We start from the raw sequence: 10,414 nt of genomic DNA, 5'->3' as shown, positions 1-10,414 counted from the left end.
TAACTAACTGAATACATATACATAGATAGAAGGTATATAAAGAGAAACGTTCGAAAATAAAGCATAATAAACACCTAATTCTGTTTTTAAACGGTAGAATGGTTCCAGAAAAAGCCGAATAAAAAGCGACATGTTAAAAATAGAGGAAAAATAGGGATTTTTTAGGAACAAGTATTAATTTTTATTTTATAAAATCATATATATATTATATAATGTGTATTTACATAAGCATAGTTGTACTAGTTAGTGATGATAGTTCACAAAATAATAACACATTTCAAATTTGCTTGTATGCACAAAAAGTGAACTCCCCTCAATTTATGCTATTTACAATTGCTGGGACCAGTAAAATTACTTGTACAAGTATATACAAAAAGGGAATTCCTCTAAATTTGTGATATGAACATAAGTATGTCGCAAAAATTAAATCTGACAAATAAAATTTAAGCCCAAATTATTTTGGATCGTGTTAAACGGAATAAAATCGTGTAAAAAAATAAAAAAATTAATTTATTTTCAAACCGTGTAAAAACAGAATTAGGTATATGTATTTCGAAATATTGCATTACTTTACTTTACTTTTTCAAAAGCCGAAATAAGAGACTAAAGTCAATTTATATAAAAAACGATATTATGATTATTTTTGTAAAGGTAAATTAGTTTAATTCGTTCCCATTCACATACATAAGTATGTACATACATAGCTAACAATTGACATCTGATGATGGTAAAGGGGAAACACATTTTTATATATTTGTGAAAATCATAAAGTGTTCGGTCGTGTTAGGGCAGCCTAATCGAATAAAATTATAACTAAAATATCTATATACTTACATACATACATACGCCCAAACATAGCCCGCTTCAAAGTGCATACATATGTAAATACATATATATTTGCATATTAAGCTATATAATCAATCGCAGCAGCAAATACAATAAAAGAAAATCGCTTCGACTATTTCACGTAGCAAATATGAATACATAATACTTCTGCTTGTACATAAACATATGCCTGCATTATTTAATTGTGAAATGCAGAAATTTATTAGTGTCCGTTTATATTGTACATATAAATACACAATTATATACATGGGTATATCACGAATAAAAAATTCATATGTACACAAGTACAAACATATATATAAACAACGTTTTTAGCAATCCTCATGCAACTTACTAACCTACATACCATATACCATACATACATACATAAGCCTAATACATATAATGACTGTAAAGTGAATTACATAATGCAACACCGTTATATTTCTAGTTGCATTTTTCGAATTACATACATACATACATATGTAAAAAATATTTAAATTAAGTTGAAATGAGTAAAGTAAATACTAAATTATCTTTAAAATTTGAATGCAAGATAAGGAGTACGTTGAAATAAATTTACATTATTGATAAATAGTTTAAATGAAATATATATACATACTTAATAAATAAAATAAATAGAACTTCATTACTTTAATATAGACAAATGTTCACTGGAGTTACATAACTAATTTGATATGAGTGTGATTATTTTGATTTCATTTCGTTTTTAGAATTAAATATTAGAAAAAAATATATATTCGATTTAAATTCTGGGCAACGTTTTCGTAGTTATTTAAAGAAAAAATAATTAAAATTAAATTCCTTCAAAATGTAGCTTTTTATTTACATGCTATGTACAAGAACACGAAGAAAGCAATAAGGCTGATTTCACATCAGCATGTTCAAATACTAACTGGGAAATTGTTGTTTTTGTGCTAACGACAACCTCATATTGTTGCATCTTGGTAAGTTTAAACTAATTTCTTTACCTGTTAATAAAATTTACACGTCAGAACCTCGCTCATCCCTTTTTTACGTATTAGATTAGATTAGAATAAAATTTGAGGAATGCACTGCGACCTGTGGTCTATTGTGCGCTTTCCTGTTACTACAACACTTCGGCTTCTGGGTTAATGGTTGTAATATGTTCTCTCGCCGGATTTAATTGCTCGATTGCCTCACTCCTTCTTCATGCCATTGCGTGGCAATCCAGGTGTATGGGCTCTGGTGTCTCTGCTCTATGGTCGCAAAAGCGACATTGATCCGTGGAACTGTATCCTAATCTGTGCAGATGACACCGCAGCTTACAGTGACATGTATAAAATCCCACAATCTCCCTTAATTTGTCTCTGAGAAGAGCGGTTAGTTTCTTGAACCGTTTTGTATCATACTCTCCTAGAAACATCCTTGTCTGTCGAAGCCCAGGCACTAGTTGCCAGTGGCGTTTTCTACTGGCTTTTTCCTCTTTGTGTAGCTGCTCTCGTAGAGTGGAGTATTTATACTATATATAAAATAATACGTTATGTTAATTCTTTCTATGTATTGCAGTTCAGGGTAGTCGAGACTACTTGGTTAACACGATGGTTAACACAAACAGCGGTTAATAAGCAAGCAACTTCTCATTTTGAGTAAATCTATTCTATTTAAAAACGTCCCGTTCAAAAATGTTCCCTTTTTTGTTAATTCGTATCAACCCCCAACGACTATCCATTTGTGGATTTTTTTTTTTAATAAATAAATTTCACTATCGATACCTCGGTTTCTCTCCGTGTATCTGTGTAAATTTCTTCCTCACTATATTTGTTGAATACTCTTAGGTCGGTTGACGTTTGTGGTGATGAAAACAAACTTGGAGAAATTTATACAAAAGAAAAAAGCAGTGGAAATTACAAGTGATTACAAGATTCGCATCAAAAAACGAGTTAACGATTTTTATTAATTAGATGATGTATGGATACCGATAGAGCATTTTAAAATGCTGAAATATTTTAAGAAGCAAAAAGGTAGCATAGAAATGCACACTTATAATAGTTTTTCGTTAAGTATTACTAATTTTATAGGACTGCGCCGCCAAGCAATGGGGACACATGTCCCTTTTGGAAAATCATGTGGCGATCTAACAGTAACTGGATTAGATATTGAAAATAAACGGCACTCTTTACATTCATCCTCCAGTTTTTGCGACGAAATACTATCGCAAATAGATGCAGAAGTCGATGCAAATGATGGAATTGAAATTTCTTGGGGAAGCAGTGTTGGTAAATATATGTACATACATATATAAATTATGACAGATATAAAAATTATATTTTTGTACGTCTATTTGCCCTCGCAGATATTTTTCGATATAAATCTCGTCTGGCGATGTCAATTTCGTCAATAGTAAGTGATCCAAATTGTCTTACTTATTTCGTACAATTTTTGGACACTATGAATGCACTCCCTTTACTAAAATTTTACCTTGATACTGAAAATTTTAAAACTGCTGCACTTGGTCACTTAAAAGCAGAACAACAAAGTGATGAGCAAGGAACATTAGGAAGTAAGAAAGAGTTGCAGGAATGTAAGGACTTTAAAACACTGGCTCGAATAGACTTAGAAAATAAGGATGAAATAAACGCTACATGTACTCAAGATGATGATAAAGTACCTGAATTAAAAAGCTTTTTCGATTTATCTATGCGCCAGCCTCTTACAGACGATGAAAAAAGTCAAATCTACGCCGAAACTAATAAGCAAATATATCAATGTACAGAAAATAATAATCGTACAAAAAATTCAAAAGAGAAAAATATCGATTGCTTATATGAAGGCGGTGAAAATAAACTATGCTCTGATGTATCCAATGCTCGAATTGCTACTGAAAAATGTATAAACCCCGCTAGCGTGAATGATGCAATTGCAATATATCAAAAATATTTAATTGCGGATGCAAATCAGTTTATCTCATTACCTGTCGATATTTTATCTGAAATATCATTAATTATATGTCAACGAGCTGAAATTGAAAAAGAAACTTCTTCGCCAAATCAATCAAAAGTTGAATCCATGCCTACAATTCCGCCAACTTGCTTCGTTGAAGCACAGTGTTATGTTTTAGATCATTTAGAGAGAGTGTATCTAAATGAATTTTTGCAGAGCTCTTTTTACGGCAAATACAGTGTTGAATTAATAGAAAATGGTAACCCGGAGTTGTCCATATATGATATTCTTTATAGTGAAGCCACATTGTTCTTCTTCATGGAATTTCTTGAACAACACAATGAACGTGAATGCCTCGACTTCTGGACATCAGCCATAAATTATCGCAAAAGTTACATAAGTGCGGACAGAGATACAGAAAATGCCAGTCTTCAGAAAACAGATAAATCAAACATTCCAAACATTGCTCAATTAGAAGCTCAGGGCGACGCAATGATAATCTATGAAAAATTTTTCTCGCTGCAGTCTGAGGACCGTTTTTGGTTATCAGATCGGCTTCGAAGTCAAGTTGAAGAACGTATTTGCGCTGCTGATCGAGTGGCGTATTGTTTTGATTTAGCTTTACAGTTGGTAGCGAAATATTTGGAGCGAAAATATTTTCAAGACTTCTTAAAATCGCAACTCTTTCAGAACTACTTAAATGAGCTTAAGTTCAAAATACACGAAGTGAATGTTTCAGCAAGAACAACGGATGACGACAAAGTAACGTCTTCTGCTACAGCTGGTGAGAGTTTTAGTAAAACTCTTCATCGAAAAACCCTTTCAGATTGTAGTGATGGAAGTAGGCGTGAAGTTTTCAGACACAACACTTTATTGGCGATGGACGGTAACAAATTGCCACAAACAAGAATAAAAGGTATTCAACAAGGGACTGGTTCTGCTATGCATATTGATGCTCGTCATTTACTAAATCCAAACTTATTATGGCGTCGATCGCAATCAGTAGATGGAGTAGCTCTTAAATTTGGTCACATTAACGAATTAGGGCGCTATGAACGTGATTTCGAGGCAGTTGATGATGTAGGAGGTGAGGCGGCGAGTAGTAGTAGACAAAATTGGCCACTAAGACTGAGTGGCAACAAGATTAAAAGTGCAATGAGAAAACTGGTTCACCTGCCAGAAGAAAAGGTTCAAGAAGAAATTGCATGGCAAGTTGCAGAAATGATAATTAAGGATGTGACAAGTGTAACTTTAGGGCACGATCAAAAAAAATTCCACTCCAGCTACTAACAACAAGAAAGAAAACAAATACTAAAAGAATTTGATTGTGCACTTTAAGTTCATATTTGGAGTTCTTAGACTAAGACTGCAAAGTCTTAAGTGCTTATTAAATCTCGATTAATGATTGGCTAGTCAAAATTCTTTAAGAGAATGCCTCACAACTTATGTTTTCAGTCAATAAAAATTTGTATAGGCAGTAAATTCGTAAGTGTATACATAAAGTACATAAGCTTATGTTTCAATACTTCAGAAGAGCCTAAAAATTGAACGCAATGTAACTGTAAAAACTCACTTGAAACATCATGTATAAGTACATATACCATATGTAATGTTAAACACACGGATATGTGACCAAGTTAAGTTAATCTGAAATATTTGTGGAATGTAAAGAGCAAAATGACATTTTATAGTTTTTTTTTTATATAATTTAAAGTTATAAATTAAGCTGTTTTTCCATATTTATACCAAACCAATAATATACTCATGTTTTTATTGTATTAATTTTTTTACTTATATCAGTAGATAATTGTAATCTTCTAAACTATATCAAGTAGCCATAAAAAGCATGTAATAGATATAGTTTTTATGATTTTCGTTGTAATCGCACAAAACAATCGCTAGCCGGACATATATTCAGGTATTTCCATTAGTAAAACTGTCTCAAATATACTTGTGTTACTGATCCATTGTAGCTTATTAAAAATATTATTTGTCATTTAATTTTTCTTATACAAAATATTCGAAAAAAATGTCAACCAAACTTAACGTTGGAAGCTTTTTACTATGCATAATTGCTTTGTATTGTAAATCATGGGAATTGTGTTACCTCTAGTTTCTTCAAGAAATATTTTCCCGAAAATTTTAAATCGACAATAGTGAGGCATACCTCAAACAAGCGATGTGGTTAATGTCAGCAAGGAATGAGGGTGTATGGCTGAGCTTTAAAAGTTTTCGATCAAAATGAAGTAAAAATCTACATTAATACACATATACATATATGTAGAACGTAAGCTACCTTCAATTTAAGCACAAATAAAATGTAATAAAAAACAACAAGAATTATTTTGATATGCATATGTACCAATACTGAAAATAAAACTGTAATAAACTAAGAAATCCTTTAAGGTTTAAATTCATACTAAACTGCTGCACAAGTGCACTTGAAGTCACCAAAACAACATGCGAAAAATGGCATGAGATTTGTTTCAAGACATTTAAAACAATATAAGTTAAAGACCCTAATAGCCAGGTTTAAATACATACTTAAAATAAAATAAAATATAAATAAGGGTAAAGCGCAATATATATGTATATATATTTTTTTTTTTCTTTCAATTTGATATTTAAAGTATATTATTGTATGTACGTATTTGCGTCAACAAAAAAATATTAATGAAATCGTTTAGAAATTAGCTTATGAAAGTGAAATTTCTTTTCGTTATAAATTAAGTTAAGGGTTGTCTTCTATCGGCGACTCCGCAAACCATCTTAAAACTCTTAACATAGTTTTCGCAGAATATATGCAGAATGGATATACATTGTAGCAGGTTTCGGTTGAACCATGCAGGTCTAATCCTCTACTAAAGGCAAATCGCACTTCCACCGGGGCCAAGTCTACCGTTTTTTCAAGAAATTCCATTAACAGCTTGGCCTCGCGAGAATGAGTGTCTGCACCTGACATTAGTTGGCATATCAGCGATTGCAGGCATTCAAATGGATCTCGTGACAAAATTATTTTCCAGTCAATATTGAGAGTAGTTGTGTTTGTCACATTTACGACAGTTGGGTGTAACAAATTATAAACATTGACATTATCTTCATAAGTATCTCGCTTCGCACGAGTTATCAGATTGCTAGCACTTACAATTGCTCGAGCGGCAGCAGCGACCGGTTGCCGAATTTTGTTGTAGTCCTGTGCAAGCAAGTGTACCATATACATAGCACCCAAACCCATGGCCATAAGTAAAATAAGTCTAAAAATATAGCAAAATGTTGTAAATTATGTAAATGTGAATTCGAACTTTTTGATACGTTACAATTCCACATCATACATATGTATGTGGTTAAATGTGTTGAAAATAATTTTTAGCGATACTGTAATATTTACATTTTGACTTAAGATAAAGTGCATAAAACATTAGCAAATAGTTTTAGTGAACTAAGCCGATTAATTGTCCTTGGCCAGATGACGAGACGTGTTCAATTTCGGATGTGTGGCTGTAGGGGTCTGTCTTGATATATCTTGATGAAACTTGATACCCATTTTCCTTAGTACTAAAGGGGGGTTGGCATCACAGATGGACGAAATCGGACCATTGCCACGCCCACAAAATGACGTTAATCGAACATATATATGTAAAGTGCTACAACTAAGACACGTTTTATGACAGATAGAGAGGAACAACTGTGCTTTAATATTTATACTCTTGCAACATGTTGCTACAGAGTATAATAGTTTTGTTCACCTAACGATTGTTTGTATCACCTAAAACTAATCGAGTTAGATATAGGGTTATACATATATATATAAGTGATCAAGACGACGAGTTGAAATCCGGATGTCTGTCTGCCCGCCGTTTGTCTGTCTGTCGAAGCTGTAACTTGAGAAAAATTAAGATCTCGTAATGAAACTTGGTGCACGAGTTCCTTGGCGAAAAAATGAGGAATGGGCGTAATCGACCACTGCCTCGTTCACAAAACGCCGTTAAACGACAATCAATAAACTGCCATAACTAAGCTCCAAATTAAGATATAAAACCGTAATTTGGCGCAGAGGATCGCAGTAGCAAAAGGCACCTGTGGCCTAAAAATTTTGAAAAAATGGACGTGGTCGCATGCAAATCAAGCACCAAAGAATGTATCGGGATAAAACTTTGTCCGAATGGTGTGCTTAAAGTAGGCAACCTTATGACCAAAAATTGTCAAAATCGGACTACAACTGTTCAAAGCCACAGCGAACATTTTATCGAAAATATCGGTCAACCTGTGAGGCATATTATTGAAATTCGGTGCAAACCCAGATTCTTTGCTGATAACAGTATGCCGGTTAGTCAAAAATATGCCATATACCTAATACCAAGATTTTATATCTACTTTATCTTTATATCTACCGCATATATCGCCCAATAACCCACATATCATCATAGTAAAAACGAGAGAACTACTGTTTTACTATTGTAATAACAATGTATCTTTAAGTCTAAAATGGATAAAATCGGGTAAAAACTTCCTCTGGGGAAATTTTTCTTGCATACACTCTCGCACTCAGACTCTTTGGTTGATTTTATTTCACAAATATCTCGTATAAGTTAATAATGTCGATTTTAATATATGTAAATATCCCAGACGCGAAGTAAAATCTAGTATTGAAATTAAGTGTTTCTATGACTATTATTTATTATCAGACTGTGATCCTTGAAAATTACGAAAGTATAAAATTACGGCTACACTCCAACTTAGCCCCACCTTACTTGTTTCAAGGTAAGGAAAAACAATGTTTGGTGACTGCTTGCTCAAAATTTAAATGTAATCCAAAATAAGCTTTGTTTATTTTGTAAAATTTGTGTTTTTTATGTTTATTATAATTTTATTTGTTGATTTAAAATTATTTTTAACGCCATCGCCATATAGAAATGTCTAAATTATTTTCGTCTGTATCAAATAAATCTTTAAGAACTTGCTGAAAAATAGTTTTAATCCTTTGTATAATGTGTTTTACGCGATATTTTATTTTTTACACTTTTGTTTCAACACGATATATGTATATATGTACATATATACAAATATATATATTTGATGCTTTCACAGTGCAACCTATATATATTTTAAACATATTAAACCAATAAATAACAACAAATATTTATCACAAAGACTATTCTCATCCCAAGGGCACGCTTTCTCGGCCAAACGATGCTCTTTAAACACTAAAGCCACTTACTTCAACATGTTGGAAATAAGTATGAGTTGACTAGGCGCAGATCAATGCAATAATTATCGCTTAAAGCTTAAAAATATTTTACCACCTGCTTTAAAAGCGTGCGATTTGAAAATGAAAACACGCTTTTTCACGATTAATCCTGTCATGTATCTTGGAATATTTCAAACTATAAAAAAAAGAGGTTTGGTGAAAATTCGTTCAAAATCGTTAAGTGCACACACTGTTTTCCATTAATACTAGTTGTTCATGCAAGTTAGATAGCGATAAATATGCGGGCGAGGGACAACTATCCTGTTTTAGTCAAAATTATGCTGGTCCTGAAAGAGCGGAACCAGTTTCATACAAAAATTAATAAAATATAAAAACAAACGCTTACATAGTTACGTATTCACGAATTGTGTGTAAGTGAAGATATGTATGCATATGGTGCACGTATACTTGTACGTACAGCTCGGATTGATATTGGACAACAACTACGTATCGTGGATTATATAAACGTAATTTGCGCCCAAACTCTAAAGTGCTAATTCGAATACAAATAATAATTTCCTTATTCGATCATATATTAATTGCTACCTTTGTGCAGAGTTTTTGATTTATTAATTTCGAATAGCTGGAACAGAAAGGTAAAACCGTTATAATTTGAGATGCTCTTGAATAAGCTGTATGCTTTTGCACTTGGGAGGGTTCATAAATGTTATGCTGTGTGCAAGCAACAATTGGGATTGTAGTAAGGTGGGCGAATCAAGTGATTCAATATTTTTTTACAGCGAAAGTAAATTTAATTGTTTTATGGTTCAGATATGCTTTTTTTATTAAACGGATCTTATTTTATATGGATTGAGTGAAAGGAATTTGTCCATAGAAAATATCAGAATGCCTTCAATGCATAAAGTTCAATTGTCAGGAAGGTGGGTAATGAAATATGTAAATATTTCGGATATCTGATGACCGTTGATTATCCATTTTCGTATATCTAACTTTTTAGTATAACATTGATGTAGGAGAGGGCCCTTGTCGAGATAACGAAGGAATGTTATTCCGAACGACACTAAGAAATTGAAAAAAATATATATAGATTTGCCTGTTCTATTTATTTTAAGCTATTTTAAGCTGGCATTAGGTGAACAAATACCATATATGATGCTCGTCTGCTACATGTGGCGAGAATATAAGAAATTTTTTAAATTTTAATTTTTAGCCCGCGAAATTTTAAGTCACCTTACTTACATATACATTATGCATGTACGGATGTATGTGTTCACACTTGCATCACGTAGATTTTGTTCGCCTGACCCACTATAAATTATGACGCAACAGTCGGGACAACTTCAGTTATTTAAGACTCACAGACTAGGTTAGATGCGGAATACTTAGCGCCAGCGATACGGGGTAAAAACAAATTGTAACTGCCACACAAAGTCGTTGCAACAATTTCGTGCGAGT

General features: G+C 32.6%; 2 protein-coding genes across 5 annotated transcripts; one reads left to right on the top strand and one right to left on the bottom strand.

Annotated features, from left to right (window-relative positions):
• The first annotated feature begins 2,630 nt into the window (after nucleotides 1-2,630).
• On the top strand, nucleotides 2,631-6,147 carry pkaap (A-kinase anchoring protein pkaap). 2 transcript variants are annotated; one of them, XM_014230862.3, is made up of 3 exons: nucleotides 2,631-2,831; nucleotides 2,889-3,086; nucleotides 3,164-6,147. In XM_014230862.3, the coding sequence occupies exons 1-3, from the start codon at nucleotides 2,804-2,806 to the stop codon at nucleotides 5,038-5,040; spliced, it is 2,103 nt and encodes a 700-aa protein (XP_014086337.3). In that variant the 5' UTR covers nucleotides 2,631-2,803; the 3' UTR covers nucleotides 5,041-6,147. The 2 variants fall into 2 exon arrangements, with proteins under 2 accessions (XP_014086337.3, XP_069962996.1); XM_070106895.1 differs by lacking the exon at nucleotides 2,631-2,831 and having other exon boundaries at nucleotides 2,893-3,096.
• A 173-nt stretch (nucleotides 6,148-6,320) lies between these two features.
• On the bottom strand, nucleotides 6,321-10,280 carry LOC118682177 (uncharacterized). Of its 3 annotated transcripts, XM_036369578.2 has the most exons (3): nucleotides 9,345-9,438; nucleotides 8,969-9,285; nucleotides 6,321-7,004 (listed from the first exon to the last, which is right to left on the bottom strand). In XM_036369578.2, the coding sequence occupies exons 2-3, from the start codon at nucleotides 8,974-8,976 to the stop codon at nucleotides 6,482-6,484; spliced, it is 531 nt and encodes a 176-aa protein (XP_036225471.1). In that variant the 5' UTR covers nucleotides 8,977-9,285; nucleotides 9,345-9,438; the 3' UTR covers nucleotides 6,321-6,481. The 3 variants fall into 3 exon arrangements, with proteins under 3 accessions (XP_036225471.1, XP_036225472.1, XP_036225470.1); XM_036369579.2 differs by lacking the exons at nucleotides 8,969-9,285; nucleotides 9,345-9,438 and adding an exon at nucleotides 10,199-10,280; XM_036369577.2 differs by lacking the exon at nucleotides 8,969-9,285 and having other exon boundaries at nucleotides 9,345-9,462.
• Between the last annotated feature and the right edge of the window lie 134 nt (nucleotides 10,281-10,414).

This window comes from Bactrocera oleae, chromosome 3 (assembly GCF_042242935.1).
Source record: "Bactrocera oleae isolate idBacOlea1 chromosome 3, idBacOlea1, whole genome shotgun sequence".
In the NCBI taxonomy this organism is placed as follows: domain Eukaryota; kingdom Metazoa; phylum Arthropoda; class Insecta; order Diptera; family Tephritidae; genus Bactrocera; species Bactrocera oleae.
Note: the sequence above shows the minus strand (reverse complement) of the source record. Positions and strands in the feature narration are given on the sequence as shown.